This window comes from Magallana gigas, chromosome 9 (assembly GCF_963853765.1).
Source record: "Magallana gigas chromosome 9, xbMagGiga1.1, whole genome shotgun sequence".
NCBI classification, from domain to species: domain Eukaryota; kingdom Metazoa; phylum Mollusca; class Bivalvia; order Ostreida; family Ostreidae; genus Magallana; species Magallana gigas.
Window position 1 is genome coordinate 30658853 of NC_088861.1, and position 20371 is coordinate 30679223.

A 20371-nucleotide genomic window follows, 5' to 3' on the forward strand; every position below is an offset into this window, starting at 1 on the left:
TGAATACGCACTGTTTTTGTTCAGCACATTTATCTGAAGATCAACAATTAGCTTCCCTGTTCTATTATTTAAACTCAAATTATGTTTTGTGTAGCGAGTATTAAAAAAAAAGACTGTGCTTTTATCTTATAAACATATATATATTAAGGCATTCTGTTCGTAAGATAAAATGTATTTTGTTTCTCAATTACCAGCCGCCAGAAATAAAAACCCGTTAGGTACATGTTGAAAACTATTTTCATTGTTGAATCACCAACATTTTTTTTTTCAAAGTACACACATAGTTTTCTCGTGCACATGTCCAACATGTCAACCTAGCTCATATAACATGGACTTACATGTGTAACAAGAGACTAACATGGAACTGGCTTACATCAAGATGATATGTTTGGATCTTTATCTTTGGTGACCTTTGGCAAGGAAGTTGTTAAAAAAGACCTAAGCTAATTTACTCTAATAAATATTTGGTTTACACGACCATCAACAAATATATGTATAGCCTTGTCTAATTAGAAAATTTCATTGAATACATTTAAAACAAAAATACAATATAGGCTAGGGGTATCTTAGAACTTTTGATGAATTATCTTGTCATCAACATTTCGACGCTGACATATGTGCAATTAAAAAAAGGTCACTACTACTAAATACTGCTAAAGAATTCCAAATCTGTTCTCTACAAAGACAGATAGTATATAAATCCTAGTGCTTATTACGTTGATTCACACGGTACACAATTAAAACGCGAAAGATTTAAAGCTCATATAGTTGCTTTATGAGCTTTAGTCGAAAGAGCTACTGTATTGCTGTTTCTGAATATGTTTTATTTATTTTGTCGATTTTTAAAAGCTTACGAAAATTAAAATCACGAAATTAAAGTACTTTTATGTTAATTTTGTTTGAAAAACATGTAGTTTTTAAGTATTTTCTTTAATGCAATTTAAAATATGTGAGTATTAAAAGACGGAAAACTAGTACTTGCACACAGTATTGCAGATACAAATGTAAATTTATCCGCAATCAATAAAACATAATGTTAAAGAATAAAAACTAAATATCAATATAATTTAGAACTTTAATTGTTTAAACACCATAACACTTTTTCCTGTTTAAGTGTGTGTAGTTAACCCCAGCGATCGGGGCGTTTGCTTGTATTTAAAAGAGACAGATCTATTTTAACAAGAGCTTGGACTTTGGGTAGTTGTGTCAAACAGTTTTGTGACGTAGGCCTATGCATTTAATTGCTGGCCGCTCAGCCAAGACTCTTTGAAATCAACAAGATTTGTCCGGATTTTAAGCTTAGACTACACAATCTGTGTATATTTCACTCGAAACCAGCGTCATTTTTAACTTGGTTTAACGCAAAATATAAAGAAAATATATAGATAATTATAATTACGTCATACCGAAAGTCCAAGCTCTTCTTAAAATGGATTTATATGATCCATTCTCGCCTCAGGTGCAGATTACTGTTTGGTAATTGGTTTCTTTACTAATAATAAAATTAAAATTGATTGTTAATAGGTATATATACTTTTTTCATGCATATATTAGGTACAATTGAGTTATTTTCATTTGAAAATATTGATGTGTGCGAAGCCAGGATCGGACATCAAATTTTACCCTATTGTAATGGTAACTTAGGATTATTGCTTATTAGCTATTAAAGATTATTTAATGAAGAACAAATTATTCATCAAAACTATATTCGCAAAAAATAATGGTATACCTTGTAGGCCCAAATACATCAAATTTGTGTCCCGCAAAAAAGACGGTTATACGGTATTTAAAAGAATTCTGGCAAGTTGGTCATTAAAATCAGATAACATCACTCATATACTGCATTGTACAATTTACTAACGGTTATGTCTGCTAACATCTTCTGTTTTTCTGAGAGCATGTTAAATGAATGTATGAATAAACACAATACATTGATTTTAAGTCTACTAAATGTAGATCGAAAGATAGAGGATTCGTGAAAAAAGGAAATGATGGATACTCAACATAATGACGAAAGATCAATTTACAAATCAAATACAGATTCAAATTTTTTTTAAAACACGTTTTCAAAGAGCATCAGATAAATAATATGAAAATTTATGGCAAATACAGCGCTATTTTGTTTGTTTTTTTTAATTTACTGTGCAGCAAGTATATGTGACGAATTCTATCGTTTAACCGGGTCTGCAGGACGATAAAACATTCTATTTAGTTTACATTTAATTTTCATTTGATATTGAAATGATTTGGAGTGTACGTAGTATTGCAAAACCATGGGAATGATTACATCTCCAGATTCTACGCTCCATGCATATCCCTCACCCGTATTAATAAATTGGACTATGTAGAGTTAGTATTCAATATAAAATGATCAGTTTTTATCAAGTATCTTTTATTCTCCTTAAAGTAATTTGACCCTTGAAAACTGTGATACTGTGACCATTGGGATGCTATGAACTGACTATGAACTGAATATGGTATGACTGGATTATGCTAGTAAGGTGGGTTTATACACTAAGTCATTTTGTGAAGAATAGTTTTGTGATAATACATTTGAAAAGTATTAGATAATGTTTTGTTGAATATAAAATGTTTAATATACATGTATGTGTCTTCAACGTGATTGAAAACTGTTGTATTGTATACTCAAATGATTTTAAAGTAAACACAGTTTTTAGTTTACATTTAATTTTCATTTGATATTTAAATGATTTGGAGTGTACGTAGTATTGCAAAACCATGGGAATGATTACATCTCCAGATTCTACGCTCCATGCATATCCCTCACCCGTATTAATAAATTGGACTATGTAGAGTTAGTATTCAATATAAAATGATCAGTTTTTATCAAGTATCTTTTATTCTCCTTAAAGTAATTTGACCCTTGAAAACTGTGATACTGTGACCATTGGGATGCTATGAACTGACTATGAACTGAATATGGTATGACTGGATTATGCTAGTAAGGTGGGTTTATACACTAAGTCATTTTGTGAAGAATAGTTTTGTGATAATACATTTGAAAAGTATTAGATAATGTTTTGTTGAATATAAAATGTTTAATATACATGTATGTGTCTTCAACGTGATTGAAAACTGTTGTATTGTATACTCAAATGATTTTAAAGTAAACACAGTTTTTTAGTTTACATTTAATTTTCATTTGATATTGAAATGATTTGGAGTGTACGTAGTATTGCAAAACCATGGGAATGATTACATCTCCAGATTCTACGCTCCATGCATATCCCTCACCCGTATTAATAAATTGGACTATGTAGAGTTAGTATTCAATATAAAATGATCAGTTTTTATCAAGTATCTTTTATTCTCCTTAAAGTAATTTGACCCTTGAAAACTGTGATACTGTGACCATTGGGATGCTATGAACTGACTATGAACTGAATATGGTATGACTGGATTATGCTAGTAAGGTGGGTTTATACACTAAGTCATTTTGTGAAGAATAGTTTTGTGATAATACATTTGAAAAGTATTAGATAATGTTTTGTTGAATATAAAATGTTTAATATACATGTATGTGTCTTCAACGTGATTGAAAACTGTTGTATTGTATACTCAAATGATTTTAAAGTAAACACAGTTTTTTAGGATATAAAAATAATTCTTAAAAAAGTTTACTAAATGATAACAAACAATGTTTACAAAATGTTTCTTTTAAACGTATTGTGATCATCACTTAATTTTTTTTTTAGAAAATGTTATAATGACGTTATAAAACCACACAGATTTCCGCTTTAATAACGTTTTTGAAATTAAAATGGCAACATTTCAATAAATTTACGTTTTAAAACGTTATGAAAACGTTGTGTTATCTCCGGACAGGTGACTATACAGTTTGCAGATCCTAATGACACTCTACAAAGGGGGGATGGGAGCTCAACTTAATGTTACACCGCTAGTTTATGGAGGACAAGGACATTGTCGATGTAAGAGAATCCTAAAATATTATTAGTAATATGCTCGATGTAAGATAATCATCTTAAATATTAGAAATATGTTCTTTTAATAGTTAACCTATCTATTATACCGTGTAAACATACATCTATAAAGTTAAAAAAAAAATGTCTGAAAAAATTGGAAAAAAGAGGTTGCATTTTTTCTAGATGTCTATTAAGCTTAAGTTCACTTGTCAGATTTCAAGCTACATGTACGATAAACTAGTTGTTAAGTTCTCTATGCCTTTTAAATCTACATTTATTCTGAACATCTTTTTTGACTCGGGTCGCTTTAGACCAACACGTGGAAGGCCATGCTTCATTGGTTGACAGAACAGATCCGAGAGGACAGTATAAACAATGCTGTGAAACTATGTTTAGCTCATTTTTGTGAATTTGGCGTGCCATAGATATCACTGATAAAGATACATTCCGTCAGGTATTGTGAATGTCTAAATCCCGTGACATACAACTGTCCTTTTGCAGTGGGTCTCTACGTATGTGCACACTGTTTGTCTTTTGATGTGTCATCATGCAAGGCTTGAGATGAAATGCATAAAGAAATCGCATGAAATCGGGTAACGAGAAAAAAAAAATAATGGTCTAACGCAATATCGTTTGTCTGGAAATCGTCAGTGCTTGTGGACTGGACCGTGCACTACCCCCTCCCTCACCCCCCCCCCCCCCCCCCCCCCACACACACACACACACTTTTCTCTCAAATAACGCGGTTTATGTATTTTTTCTACAATGTCGCTACTTTCCTATCCTGCATGAATCACCAAAGATTGAATTTCAAAGCATTTTTTTTTTTGTTTAATTGATATTACTTTTAAATGAAACAGATATTTAAAAGATCAAAATAGACTACACATCTTATGTAATATTACTTAAGCATAATGTTTGCTGAATGCAGTACCTATACTCAAAACATATAAATTGCTAATCAGACATCACACATTACCTGTAACAATTTTCCTCCTTCTCATACTGAACCTAAAATAAACGTTGCTTTGCTTCAAAAGTATGCAGAGTAAGGATTACATCTTTTCCATTTATTTCTTCCAGAAAATTATAGTTAATTCATTGTTCTATAGAAACAGCAAGACTGAAATCTACACGCTCCGTTTATCGATTGGTCGAAATCTACAACGGCTGAAACTGACAAGAAAATGACAGGACTGAAATTGACACGCCCTGTTTATCGATTGGTTGAAACCTAAGGCAAAAATAATTATGATGATGTCAGATTCAGAGTCTCATAGGAGACAATTCATGTAATTTCAATTATACATGTTGGAGTAAGCCCTGTCTTCACATACAGAGACTTAGCGGTAAGACAGACGGGAAAAATGATGAAAACTTTGACAATCTGAATACATGCGGAGATTTTGCAGTGAACTATCACCATGCAAAATTCACTGTTCAATTATAACTTTATTTTGGACTTTATTTTTAAAATTGAACATCTGTTTTGTAATGTTTTCTCATGGTTTATTTCTTACAAAGTTACTTATTTATTTAGTGATTGACCCTTTTCGGACTCTATGTGATTTCAAAGAGACAGAGTGCCATGTCTCGAGGACTGTTAATATCTTAAAACAACATTGTGTAATTATCATGCAGTTATTTATTTCTTGGACCTCAAAGACTCTGTGAACCTTTCACTTTGCTTACTTATGTCATCACCTGTCAATTTATACTCATTGTTCAGATTCTTATGAATAGTTATGTAAAATTGTCAATCGGCAGTCTGGAATACGGCGGCCAGCCCCGGCCACGTCCGACTCCGAGTGAGTGAGTGAGTGACCCAGAGTCTTGAGTCCGGAGGCCACTACTGGCCATATCCGACTTGTTTGTAAAATGTCTGTCTGTTAAATTGTTATAATGTTGCCATCGTTGAGTCTCGTCCATGTGGAATCCTGCATCAATTGCCTGTTTAATTCTCTGGAACTGTATACTGGTGGACCTTCGGGAATACGGCAAACCTACCCTTCGTTTACGGCCTACAACGCGCCACAACCTGATACCTTATACCCTTTACGCCAACATTCCCTCACCCGGGGTCACAGAACTTTCATAAAACACCGATCTAAAGTGAAACTTAATATCACAATTCACAGACATTGTGTGATATCAGCAAAATTAACAAAATTGTTTATGCCATTAAATGGAATAGACAGTTTTATTGACTTTGGTCAAACGATAAAACCTAAGACTCCCCCCTCCCCCCCCCCCAAAAAAAAAAACAAAAAACACCCTAAAAACAAACACACAGACCCATCGGTGCGTTATTTAAACTCTACATTGCCTTAACACTTCATAGGAGTTTTCTTCATGGTTAAAAACTTGATTCACCAAACTGAAGAATGAGTTGACTAAAACGAACGCACCGGAATTAAGTTGAAGTTGAAAGTAGAACTATCTCTAATCGTCGCATGGGAACTCATTTGATTGAAATCGCTATAATTAACGATGACATGATTATAATGGATATTTGTACGACGGTATGTACTAATGATGATGTGTACTTTCCCGTAACATAAACCTATTTCAGTATCGTTTTGATGGGTAACGGCAGAGACATAAATAATGTTATTTATATCTCTGGTAACGGTTATTTTGCATAGAGCGCTATTTCTCGGTATATTGGGCGCGCTTGATTAAGCTTATTTTGGTGTACACAACGTTATAATCCGGGCTTATTAATGGCTGATGCAATACAAAATCTCTGTAGACTTTCAATTTTGGGATGTGTATTGAAATCTGAAGCGGTAGAGGGGGCGTTTCAAAACAGGTAATCTGGACATTTTTCATTTTAGATGATGAACGTAGTTTGAGCACAAAGGTATTTACTATTATTGAAATATCAAGCAAAAAGTGATGGAAGCAAAAACTTGGGACAGAGTATAACAGATTATGGACATTGACTATATTGTATACACCAGTAATACTATAATTTTTTCATTTAATGCCTGGGTGGTACCTTTATATTCCCACTTTTAACACACAGAAAGAATACAAAACAAATTGGAATGGTAGCCTGGGAGATGACATTGACAAAACCATAATGTCCTGAAGGTTATGACATCACTGTGACATTATTTAGATGTCCAGTGACATCACCTACAAGATCGGGTCACTGGACTGGCAGAGGATCCTTTCTTTCATGGTCAGGTATTTCTTCATACAATAAACATGGAAGTATTCATCTGTTTTTGAGGGGTTTTTTGGGGGGAGGGGGTATATATTCTGTCAATGCTGAAGTTGCATGCTTTTTACATGTAATACTCTGGGATTATCATTGTTTGTGGGGTACCAATGTTAGTAGCTTTCGTGGGTTACCTTTGCCCATGAATTCACATCCTCATGAACTTAAATACATTCATATGTTTTTTAATAATTAAAATTGTCCCGATAATTATGCTACCAACAAAATTACGTTCCCTTGAACCAGAAAAGTTTTGGCTACTAATAATCATTGACCCCCCCCCCCCCCCCCACCCCCACGGATAAAAAATAATTCCACAGTAGTATGCTTCAGGATGTGTACCAGTACAAAACTAACAAAAGAAATGGTCGTACTTTTAATAACAGGTCGCTGCTGGGCAGGAAATGATGGATTACAGATTCTTTGACTGGGTCATCGTCTGATACCCGGATCTGGTCACCAAGGTAACATTCTGAACATTAGACCAATGATGAGTCAAACGTGGTTCTTTCATGTTAACATGAAATCTATACTACTTTTCCTGTTTTGTGCTGTTTAGGAAGCGTCGTTTGAGTACTTAGAAAATGAGGCTGAGAGAACTCTCCTGGAGGCCCTGGATTCCCTGGAAGTGGCCTTCTCACATCCACTGGTAAGTTTTATTTGGGACAACTTTATTTTTCAATTAACCAGGAATGAACAGATTAGCGGCAACTAATTTCGCGACCAAGCTTTATCTACATCCATGTTTATATTAAATACTAACAGTAAGGACTTGTTCACTGAGAGAAATATTCATGACAACAATGCTTACAAGAATCTCGCAAATTTTAAAATTTCTTGCACGCGAATAGACGTTGGGTTACTGTATATGACTAGTACACCATTAGTTAACTACACTTGAGTAGAGGGATAATTGAAAAATTTGCATATCTGCAGTTTTATAATTCATTATTAGGTATTGTGTGGACATGCATTTACATTTCTTAATAAATGTAAGGTACGTACTACCTGTCATTGATATTGAAGAAGTTTCATTAATTCAGAGACTTTTTTTTTGTCTAAGAAGACCTAATGAATTGCATACTATATTAAGCTTGTTATAAAGTTTTCTATTCAGGTTTACCTCCAGTGATACAAGCATTCCCATTCGTCTGTATCTGACCAATGAGAGCGAGTATTAAGTACATGTACTTGGACATGAGCATGTACAAAGAGGTCACAGATCAAAACGCTTGGCAGGTAGGTAAACTTTTACAGATGGAGCTTCTGTGTTGCACCTGATCATGAATGTTTTTACTTTTTTTTTTATCAATAAGATTTAATGAAATTGTTGTTTGCCAGGGAAACTAGCATTTCTTTGTTTTTGGTTTTTCTTGGAAAATATTTCTTATCTTTGTGTACTGGCACTGTTGGTAAATAACTACATGTATCAAGGATGTTACTTTTTGTAGACAAGATTTGATGAAATGATATGAATCCAATCTCTTTTCTTTTTTGGTAAAAGTCTCACATCCATGGGTCAATTAAAATGGATACTAGTGTTATTCCTATGGAATCCAATGTAAATAATAGACTGAAATTCTCTATTGGCAGATATTGTGTGTTTATTCTACTCTGAGACATTCTCCATTATGTCTTATATAAAACAGGTGATGTTCCAAGCTTATGGTACAAAGCAGGGAGCCCTTCACGGTCTGCTGATCAGCACGCCTTATCCCACCAAGGACCACCTCCGACTGAAGCGCTTCCAGGCTTAGTCAAGTGGAACCACATATGTCTACGATTTCCCAGGAATGTTCACTCAGGTACAGAATGCAAGCAAAAGTAAAAATATACATTTTAAGCACAGGTGCTTGTGGACTGGACTGTGCACTACCCTCCCCCCCCCCTTTTCTATTTGTTTTCAGAATTTTTTTTTTTAATTTCTTTTATAAGTTATCATTAACAACCCCTTATATATGTCTCCAGTCGAAAAATAACAGAAATATCACGACTCTGTGGCATTTTATATTCACACTCGTTTCCCCTATATATAAAAAGCAACTCCCGTTTGTTTACATTGAGGTACCACCTGGGAAATTAAAACGATTACTATATAAAAAATTGCTATACCTTTGGCAGGTCTAGGCAATCTCCGTTTTTGGAGGATAGCTCAATTTCAAGATGGCTGCTGATTTTTACCATATATGGAAAGTCACTTTGCATTGTGGGTGAAATTATCCTCCATTTTTGGAGGATAGCATGGGTATATTTCAAAGGCTTCGTGCATATCATTAATGAGAAAATGCAAGCACCAGACCATATGGGAATTAAAGTTAAGGAAATAAACTAATGATTGTATGCGGCGATTTGAAATTCTATGTATAGTATTTTCACAATATGCTTTGAAAGTGTGTACTTCCTGTGTTCAGTTTTACAAATGACATAGACTATTTACATCTGTTTTATTTAATAAAAATCACAAAATAGTGATGTTTATTCCTCATTAAAGCAATTAATATTAGATATCTTGATCTGCTATATTGTACATGTACAAAGTAAATGTTTGCATATACCTTAGGAACTGTGTAGCAAGACTTATTCTAATTAATTCACAGGTTATAAAGTATCATTTAAATTTAATCCCTTCACACAAAAAGACATTGTTGAATTTCATTAATCAAAATGATAACATTTATAGATATCAATTATCCTGAATATTGAAAAAAATGTGAGAGTCTTCACATAAGATATTTTTCTTTAAAATCAGCCCTGCAATTATTTAAACTTAAATATCTATTAAATATTATCAATAAAAATAATTATTGATAGCTAAATAAGGTGATGTTTTTATTGTATAATAATTATATTTCATTCATAGTTAACTCCCTTTGTAAAAACAGAGTTAATTGCCCTTCATCTGAAAAGATCCACTAGGGGGCGCAAACATCTATCCTCCAATTTTGGAGGATAAAATCTATCCTCCAAAAACAGAGGTTGCCTAGACCTGTTTGGTGTCATCTATTTTTCTCACTTCCACACATATCCTTCTATCTGAAAACTGATATAAATTTGCACGCTGAACCGTAATCTATTCAATTAATAAACATTTGTCACTCGCGACCACGATATTTTGAAACGTTCCAAGTAGTAAGTTACACAGCGACACCAATGCTTAGAACGATAACTTTTCCTGGGTTCCGAATGTTATTGACCCAATGGTAACGCACGAGAGGCCCGAAAAAGTTCGGGAAAAAGTTTTGTCTCAAAATATTACAACTTCAAGGCTATGATCGGGTCATAGAGTGTGAAGATTTAGGGTTAAATTATGTTGTTCTGAGACTGTCAATTATTTTCATCTCATTTATATATTAAGAAACTCACAACTGGATTTTGAAATTGAAAGGTAAATGACAATTAAATTGAAAGTCGTCAAAAAATTTCATAGGGAAATTCAAGTAGTGGTTAGATTTGATACTTGGCCTATTAAGTGTGGCTACCTTTGTGTAGAAAACAATAAGTTTTGAAAATTTGTCATTAATTTTTTTTTGGAGTCAGAAAGCCTCAGAGAAAGCCAGAAGGGGGGAACTATCTCGAATCTTCGTGTCTGCTAATAGCAGGGCTCGGATCGGGCTGGCTGAGGAAATTAAACACTTGTTTAAAGTCGCCTAGAATGACCCCAGCGACAAATAGAAGGTGAGGGCATCAGTGGCTCAAGATAAGCTTGGTTTAATGTTATCTTAAATTTAGTATGTACTACATGTATTTGATTATTTTCAAAATTTAGAGCCTTAACTTTCTTTGATATACATGTACATGTCAGTGTATTTAACTTTATGTTTAGTTATAAAAATGCATTGTTTAAACACAATGTCCTTTAAAACATTTGAAATGCTTCATTAATTTAATTTTGCATTATGGATGAGTTGTGCTAATTATTATGATATTGCAGGGTTTCAAATATCTTTACCTTACCCCAGTAGACTTTAAGAAAGTTAGTGCCATGAATTCCGTCCACGCGGAATTAATTGAAGTCGAAGGAGAGCCACGATACAAGATCATCGACATAATTGGTAAGTTCTAATAGATGCATTTAGCAGCATTCTACATGAAATATGGACACCAAGACATTTTATGGTTTATTAATAAAATTTAATATGTATATTTTGTATGCATAACTGATTATTATAAACAAAAGCAATTGTTTAATGCACCTTTTGTTGTTAACACATGTAGTTCTATAACATACGAGATCTTCTCAATCAATTATTTATTAAAGGTGTAACATTTAAAAGCACTATGGGTAACCATTCATGTATGGCACAGTGATATTCCTTGTTGTTAGGTCGGGAGGAAGGTCTTGGGGTGGAAAATCTGAGAGAGTCCGGAATGATTGCCGGCGAATCGTCTATAGCTTACAACGAGATTGTCACCATCAACCTGGTCAGTAAGATAGTTACTTCCTGGGTCAAAGTTCTTGCATGCTTGATCAAGAAGTAGGATGACCCTATATCCCATAAAATTGACTGAATGAACTTGAAAGTAAATGAACTGTATGCTTGGTTTTTTTAACTGAAGGAAATTTAGTTTATGCGATGTTTATGTAGACATAAGTATGAAGTGGCATGTTGTATTTGTTTACATATTCTGTACAGTTAATTTTTGTTTTGTAGGTTACATGTAGAGCTACAGGTATAGGGGCTTACCTGGTCAGACTTGGGCAGAGAACTATACAAGTAGAAAACTCTCACATCATCCTCACAGGGGCTGGTGCCCTTAATAAGGTAAACTTATAATAGTGATGATGATGATGATGATGATGTTGATGATGATGATGATGGCAATTACAATTATGTAGAGGACATTTTGTGATGATGATTACTGTTTTTCTATTAACATAGATGACCTTATGATGATAATCATCATGACAATTGATAATCATAATAGTAGTGTTAGCAGTGATGATGATGATCATGATGAAGATTTAAATTCATACAATAGGGAAGGCAGATTGATTTGCTGCCGTCTGTGTGTCTGTTGGTCCATCAGTTGGTCCACCAACAGTTTCCGCTCATTTTCTTTGCAGAGGATGAACATATTGTAATGAAATTTGGTATACAGGTTTATCATGATAATATCTAGATCAAATTTCATATTGGGTACGATCAAGCAATTTTCGACAGAGTAATGCCCCTTTGAAGTAGAAAAATTCCAATTGTTTGCAGTTTCCTTTCATTTTCTTTGCAGATGTTTCAATTATTTGCAGTTTCTATTCATTTTCTTCACAGATGTTTCGAAAGGAGGGGGCATAAGTGTTTTATCAACATCTTTTGTTTGAACAGTAGTTACAATGATATCCTGACACAAAATGCTGTTTTAAAAAACACTTTAGGTATTTGAATTGTATTTCTTGTAATTTCAGGTGCTAGGGAAGGAGGTATACACCAGTAACAACCAACTGGGAGGCATTCAGATTATGTACACTAATGGGGTCACACATGATGTCACAGCTGATGACTTTGACGGAGTCTACAAGATCATACAGTGGCTGTCTTACTTACATGCCTATTAAAGGTAGGCTAATATGTGCCATCAGACAGTAAGCTAGTAAGTATAGCTAAAATCAGGCAACTACGTACTGTAGTTATTAATGCAAAAGGGAAATGTAATTTATACTGTAGTAATGAAGAAGAAGAAATAAATATCTTACATTTTTTTATTCAGTGTAAAGGTTCCCCATTACCAATACTGGAAACAGGAGATCCTATAGACAGAGAGGTGGAATTTGTCCCCACAAAGGCCCCTTATGACCTCAGGTGGATGTTGAACAGCAGGCAGAATCCAGGTATAGCAACCTTTTGGTTTTCGGAAATCAAGTTAAAAGCGATAAAAAGGGTAATTCTCACTTGATGAGTTATGGTTTAGAAATATATAGATTTCATGGTGTTGGAATATTATGAACTTGTAACTGTAGATGACAAGAATTGCTGGCAGAAAGGTTTCTTTGACCACAAATATTTCCACGAAATTCTACAACTTTGGGCACAAACTGTGGTTACAGGCAGAGCAAGGTTTGTCTCCCTTGATAGGAAATTTAATAATTATGTAATTTTATTCCAACAGTAAACCACCTGTTACAATAATTTGTGGTAACATTTTAAGTAGCAAATAAAATGATGACTAGCAAAAATTTTGAATGAATTCTTAAAGCTCGAAAAATGAATATGAATAATTTATATGAGAATGGACTCGAGTATTGGAACATGTTGTTTGCTTGGTCAGGTTGGGAGGGATTCCTGTGGGTGTGATCTGTGTAGAGACCAGGACGGTGGAAATGACCATACCAGCTGACCCCGCTAACCTGGACTCAGAGACCAAGGTCAGTCTACTAAACTGTGCTAATACTTCAGTGTACTCATTTAGGAGATACCAGGTTCAATAAACTGGAGCCAAATACAATCATATGCTAAATATTCTAGAATACAAAACAAAACTTTAATTGCCATGTTACCAGCATTTTTCAGGAATCCATTTACATGAAGTTCCAATTTATTTTAATTTTGGGTGAAAAAATATCAGCAAAAGCTACAATATCTATAGTTGTGTCATCTGTGTTTAGTCAACAAAAAGAAAGGAAAATCTTTGAATGTTTTGTGCAGGTAATACAACAGGCGGGCGGGCTAGGTGTGGTTCCCAGACTCCGCCTACAAGACAGCACAGGCTATTAAGGACTTCAACAGAGAAGAGCTTCCACTGATGATCTTTGCTAACTGTAGAGGTTTCTCTGGAGGAATGAAGGGTACAGAAATCTGTTTGTTCTTGATTTTTTTTATCATATTCGATATGATTACATGTATATTGCATTGCTTGCATTTCAATTTTTTTTAAAAGTACATTATTGTACACTGAATGCAAGTTTACCATCTATGAATGACAAGATCTATATGCACATTACTGGTATAATGCAATACAAAATAAATAATATTATTTTGAATCATTTGTGCCTGCTTTTCAGACATGCATGACCAGGTGTTGAAGTTTGGTTCCTACATAGTGGATGCTCTCACAGAGTATAATCAACCAATCATGATCGACATTCCTCCCTATGCTGAGCTGAGGGGTGGGGCCTGGGTAGTTGTAGACCCCACCATTAACCCTACCCATATGGAAATGTACGCCGATGAACTCAGCAGTAAGAGAGTTAGTATAATTCAAAAATACTATGCTAAGAGGAGTATCGTATAACCAGTTATTTTTGCAATGAACTAATTTTTCGCTTTTTGTGTAATTGTTTTGACATCGCAAATTATTGAATACACAGAAATTATATCCTATATTATTTTCTGAAAGAAACTTTTTAAATTGCATAAATTGTTTGAGGCTACACAATTTGTCCATTTCCACAAAAAAAGAAATAAATACATAGTTATTCGGAAATCATTATTTTGAATATATGCCAGAGTTTTAGTAGTGTTTAAACTTTGAATAGAATTGCAAACATTTTTCATAATAAATTGACCATTATTCAATATTTTCTAATATTTTGGGAACAGTATATATTGAAAATATATTGATTTGCTATTTCTTAAAATAGAGATTTTTATTTTTCATTGAAATGTTTTACTTAGGGGAGGAGTCTTAGAACCAGAGGAAACAGTGGAAATAAAGTTCCGGCGGAAAGATCTGGAGAAGACCATGCAGCGTCTGGATAAAACCTGTATCCAAATAGTGGAGAAACTGACCAGTCCACAGCTGAATCCAGACGAGAAAGCTGAACTCCAGAAAAGATTGGCAGCCCGCCAAGAGAAGTTACTTCCCATGTACCACCAGGTGGCTATCCAGTTTGCAGATCTCCATGACACCCCAGGCCGAATGGAGGAGATGGGTGTTATTACCGTTAAGTGTAAATTCATGTGGAATAGGGAATATGTTGGTTATTAATAATGAAAATATTTTGAAGCTCATTTGTGTAAAAATTTCTAAAACAGAAATTTCCATGTTTAAAGTCGCACATACATTTTTTTTAGTGCATTAATTAAAGTCATAAATTTTAATATGAGCTCATATTTCTCTCTTCTTTGATGACATAAAGGACATCCTGAAATGGCATAGTAGCCGAGAGTTTTTCTACTGGCATCTGAAGCGAAGACTCCTGGAGAGGCAGCTGAAGAGGAAGATGAAGCCGGTCACCCACAATGTGGGGGAGGGAGAGCTCAACTCCATGTTACACCGCTGGTTTGTGGAGGATAGGGGCACTGTTAATGTAAGATCATTCTTCACATCACTACACTTGTGTTTTTCTATTTGTGATATACTTTGTGCCTATTGTGTTCAACAATTACATGAAATGTAAATCTATGAAGTCAACATAAAACCTCCTTAAATAGGTGATATTTTATAATTGTTGTCTTTCAAATTGAAGTTGAAAGACAGATGTTGGTGTTCATTTTAAATTTGTATATCTCTAAATGTTTTTATGAACATTTGCTTTAAAATTGAAATATAAGCATTTTTAAATATTGATCATCAAGATACACATTTTTAACTTGTAAGATTTCACTTTACATTTTTTAAAAGTAATGCTTTCTTTGAGTTTATTTGTTTGTTTGCCAAACCATCACTTGCCATTTTGTATTTTAGGCCTACATGTGGGAGGATGATAAAGCCATGGTTCAATGGTTGACTGAACAGATCCAAGAGGACAGTATGGACAATGCCGTGTCAGACAACATGCGGTGTCTACAGAGAGAGCACGTCCTACAACAAGTCAGAAGGTCCGGCACTTTTACCGCAAAATATGTTATCATTTACTGTAGATTCCTTATTTTATGCGAGTACTAAATTCCACGATTTAACGATTCTTCATCAAATCGCAAGAACATAAAATCGCGAATGGCGAAATTTTATCATAGTTTCATGTAGTTTACATGTGTCAGAATATTAAAAGCAAGATTTTTGAATTCGTGAGACGAGCTTCTCGCGATTTTACGCTGATATTAGTTACTCGCGTTTAATTAGGAATTTACAGTATGTAATTTTACTTGCTAAATATGAAATTTCAAGTTATATCTAAAAATTGTACAATACACATTTTTTTAATGGTCAGAGAACATAAAAAAAGATCTGTAATTAATCTGGCCAAATTGATCATCTTTCTGTTGACAGCTTGATACAAGACAATCCTGAGGTTGCTATGGACTCCATCGTCCACATTACACAACACATGACCCCAAGTCAAAGGTCAGAGGTCACAAGAATCTTAGCCAACATGGACACGTGATGCCGAGTCGGACCATAGTCATCAAGAACCATAACTCTTGACATATCCATGAACAAATTTTAAATCATTATTTCTTGAATCCATTATTAACATTGTATATTCTTGTCTGAGAAAGTTTCCATGGAAATGAAATCCATCACTGTGGACCATCTCATGAGTTAAAATTGTTGATGTTGTTTTTTTCAAATCATTTTAGAAATCAAATCCATTGATCCATAACATTGCATTTGAAGTTCTGTAAAAGACTAAGGACTTTTTCTTTAAGGGCATTTATAAGGATATTTATTATTAAATGTTTCAATTTCTACAGGATGCCATACAGGGTATATAAACGTGTATATATATAGACACGTATTTATAAAATAAGTGCTCAAGTTTATAATTCATATATTTTTTAACTATTGTTAAAATTTTCTGTAAATTTAAGTAGAAATTAATTTAATTATTGAACTTGTACACAGAGCTAATTTATGTTTTATCGCAGTGATAATGTATTGTGAGAATGGTTATTTTATGTACATGTATATGTCTATATATACTGTATACTGTATTTATTCCATTATTTGATTCATTTTGTATATACATGTACATGAATATAAATCTTATGGAAAACATGAAGTATAGTTTGTGTTTTAAATCAAAATTGATAAGTTTAAGAAATATATTTTATTTACATTCTTGATCACTTCTACAATATATTGTACATGATAGTAATCATTTAATGATGCACTTAATTTAAAAAAAACCCTACAACATTTGATTTTGCATCGTCCAAGAGACGCTCATCTTATGATCTTGAATATGTTGGATAAATGAGAGGATCAAGAACAAACTGGGAAGAATCCAGGATGTAAGATTGGTTGGTGCACCTGACCAATGCTTATAGAATTATTTAAAAAATTACATTGTAATGAATTAGGCCGCACATTGTAGTCAAAATTGAGACTTTAATATTTATATATAGTGAATTATGTTTATTATTAAATACTTCAAAATAAATCATAACATATACAAATTATCCTTTTTTTAAACTGAAATTTTAGGTTTACAATATTGATTAAATTAACAAATAAGTTTGCACAAAGTTTAGATAAATATACACTTATTTACTGGGTTATACGAACCATAAATAACTCCCCTTCCTTACACATAAACAAGTCAAGTTAGTGAAAACGAACGAAACCAAACACAATTAACAATGTCAGTGTTTGACTACAAGAATTCTATACTACTTAATTGTCAGTGAGTTCATAAATGTAGATCCTGAATTCTCTGTCTGGTAGCAGTTTGTATTTTATTGAGTGGATATTGTCTGAGTGACTGTTGGTATGAGAACAGGGCAGCCTGGAGGTCCCCTGTGATCTGTTGACAGATCCCCAGGATCTCCCAGGAGATGTCTCTGAGGTGTACAGGTACTAACTGTCCCTGATCATGGTGGACTAGGACCTTTAGATCATCTAAAGCTCTCTGTGCTTTCATTGTGTCGACATGTCTAGAGCACAGAAACTCTAGCATATACAACAGTACCAGGGGTGGAATATACAAGGAAGGCTTATTGTTTGACTGTACTTGTTCTGGTATTATAAATTCATCGATATAAAAGATATCATTGTCAAGTTTGATATCTTTTGCTACAGCCTGTCTCATCTTCGTAGACAAGGACTGTCCCCCTACAGCCTCAGTATACCTCTCTATGTCTACACTCCTATACATCAGATATGGCTGTGCTAACTTGACTTTTGTTAAATCTATAACTGATAAAGCATCCCTGTACCGGAATGTCTTGTAATAATACATCGCAATGTATAACATATCAGACACAAACCCAAACTTTGCTGATAATTTCATCAAACGACAGGCTACTTTGTTTACAATATACAACTGTTTGTTAGAACCTGTGTAAGTGTACATGCTGTGTAATATAAATGCAGTACGCTGAAGGATGGTGGCTGTTAGTTTCTGTAACGTGACAATGTGATACTGTGTCAGCGGTAAACCTAACAACTGTTCTACCGTATGTAGAGATATTTCACACCTATGTAGGTCCCATTTGCTTAATGCATCATTTGCATATACCTCTTTGAAAATATCTCTATCAACATCAACCTCAGAGATCAGAGTATGTTCATCAGTACAAATTGTAAGTCTAGGATTACAAAGAACATTAATGATGTAGGACCTGATGGAGGGACTGTGTAACAGCAATGGTATGCCATTCTCATACAATCTATATAGTCGTGTGAATAATGCCTTTTGTGCTTCACCATAGATATTGCTCAAAAACATGTTATTCTCTGGAATAAAAAAGTTGGGACACACTCCCTCATACACCCATTTAATGAGAAGTTTAAAGCAGACCCAGAAACCGGTCAGAAGGTTTTGTGGACAACAGCGAGGTAGAACATTTTGTTGAATCGCCCAGAAAACGGTAGTTTTCATGTGATAGGAACACAGTAGTTTATCTTCATCTCTCAATCCTTCATTAATTATTTCCTTTAAAAACAATTTGAGTAATCCATAAGTTAAAAATTGTGTGTGATTCATTGAACACACAAGTTTGTATTCCGCCTGAGAAAAGGAAATTCTCCATTCGTTGTCTGTATGATTTCCTAGTTTGTGTCCTATCGCTACAAAGTGACATCCATTTCTAACAATATCGTTTACAACATGAGGTGGGGGCCATGAGTGACACCTATCTATCCATGAGGAGGCAGACGGGGGCCAGAAATCACTGACAAAGCAATGGGCATTATCGTATTCCACATTACCTATTGATCCACTACCACATGGTCCGTGAGGTGAAGAACCAGGAACAACTAAAGAACATGTCACCTCTCTGTACTTTGAACTTGATATATAAAGCATTCCATTCATCCTTACACACGCTGACGCCACTCTACTGTTCGTTATTTCTAATGGTAACCATAGTAAAGTGAATCCTGGTGGACTCTCAGAACTGTCACAGAGAATCAGTGCATGTTCTTGTGTGTTGTAAAACTGACACTGAGAGAAGTCCCAGATCACTCGGTGGTCATTTGGCCAATGCATGTGGTCCATGTCTGATCCACTCAGTCTGAACCCTTCTCTATGACTCCCACTCAGCACCACTGTAGTCTCGTTATTTAACATTTGGTTGTTTCTCAACATCTCCATAATGTCCACTATATCTCTCCTGTAAGTCACCTGTTGTGGAGTCCCTATCTTTAGACACATCCCCACATACACTGACTCGGATATATTCTGAACAGCCATCTTGAACTGAAATTAAAAGGACAAGTTTTAATTGTCCGATTCTATTTGTCTTTTTTGATCGTGTCATAATACAATCTTAATATAAGTGTTATGTTTAACAACATTTTACTTACTTTTGTTTTGCCCTGTTAAGAGTCCATTGCTGGGGATTTTTGTGTTTTATTTTTAGCCTTGGAAAAACCCGATAGATATCAACAAATTTATAATGAGAGACCCCCCCCCCCTTTCCCAGGTTCCGTACCCTCTGGTTCTTTTACTACTTTTTTTTTCATAAACATAAAGTATATTGCCATATATAACGAACACGACTACAACTAATTTACGGTTGTAACAAAGTAACTTTGCAACCCTGCTGTAAAAATTTAAACGTCTTTTGTTATTCAATAATGTATTAAACAAATATTTTTAATTGAAGATACATGAAATTTTAATATCAATATACTGTCAATTTCATAATTTAAGCAAATTCTTAATTTCGCGATCGACCGTGTTGCATCAAACTGCATATTTATAAATATGAAAAAGCTAATGCCAATTTTTTAAACATAGTTTCGTTTTGTTTTCATCTGTTCGAAAAATTAAAGCAATAATCTAAAATTAGATGAAATTGACGCAAGTTTATGTGGAGAAAAAATTCTCACGTTCGATTAGGAATCTGTTAATAAAATACTAAAATTTAAATATCATACA

The 20371-nt window shown here is 34.0% G+C and overlaps 4 protein-coding genes and 1 pseudogene across 6 annotated transcripts in view; 3 read left to right on the top strand and 2 right to left on the bottom strand.

The window, feature by feature from the left end:
• Positions 1-17016, top strand: part of LOC105319331 (acetyl-CoA carboxylase-like) — a 101862-nt pseudogene extending 84846 nt beyond the window's left edge.
• Positions 1-20371, bottom strand: part of LOC117691445 (transient receptor potential cation channel subfamily V member 1-like) — a 65933-nt gene that overhangs the window by 4865 nt on the left and 40697 nt on the right. The window lies entirely within an intron of this gene.
• LOC117691427 (acetyl-CoA carboxylase-like) overlaps positions 6310-20371 on the top strand; it is a 135658-nt gene continuing 121596 nt past the window's right edge. Inside the window, exons 1-3 of one of the 3 annotated variants that reach the window (XM_066071095.1) lie at positions 6310-6466; positions 6973-7136; positions 7557-7634. The gene's annotated coding sequence lies outside the window, so the exon portion shown is untranslated. Of the gene's footprint in view, positions 6467-6972; positions 7137-7556; positions 7635-8379; positions 8410-20371 lie in introns of those variants that run through there. The other 2 variants (XM_066071094.1, XM_066071093.1) reach the window with 2 other exon arrangements.
• On the top strand, positions 11102-12994 carry LOC105348142 (acetyl-CoA carboxylase 1). Its single transcript, XM_066071105.1, has 5 exons — positions 11102-11222; positions 11429-11592; positions 11823-11933; positions 12572-12723; positions 12874-12994. Exons 2-4 carry the CDS (start codon positions 11539-11541, stop codon positions 12719-12721), a joined length of 315 nt encoding a protein of 104 aa, XP_065927177.1. The 5' UTR covers positions 11102-11222; positions 11429-11538; the 3' UTR covers positions 12722-12723; positions 12874-12994.
• Positions 17659-19866, bottom strand: LOC105338230 (uncharacterized). The gene is made up of 2 exons (XM_034477522.2): positions 19795-19866; positions 17659-19687 (listed from the first exon to the last, which is right to left on the bottom strand). Exon 2 carries the CDS (start codon positions 19679-19681, stop codon positions 17678-17680), a length of 2004 nt encoding a protein of 667 aa, XP_034333413.2. The 5' UTR covers positions 19682-19687; positions 19795-19866; the 3' UTR covers positions 17659-17677.

Bases quoted from the DNA above. Each gene is read 5' to 3' on its own strand.
- LOC105348142 (XM_066071105.1), top strand. From the start codon at position 11,539: ATGATTGCCGGCGAATCGTCTATAGCTTACAACGAGATTGTCACCATC. The intron at 11,593-11,822 runs GTCAGTAAGATA...TTTGTTTTGTAG, and splicing joins AGATTGTCACCATCAACCTG to GTTACATGTAGAGCTACAGG. The intron at 11,934-12,571 runs GTAAACTTATAA...TTGTAATTTCAG, and splicing joins GGGCTGGTGCCCTTAATAAG to GTGCTAGGGAAGGAGGTATA.
- LOC105338230 (XM_034477522.2), bottom strand. From the start codon at position 19,681: ATGGCTGTTCAGAATATATCCGAGTCAGTGTATGTGGGGATGTGTCTA.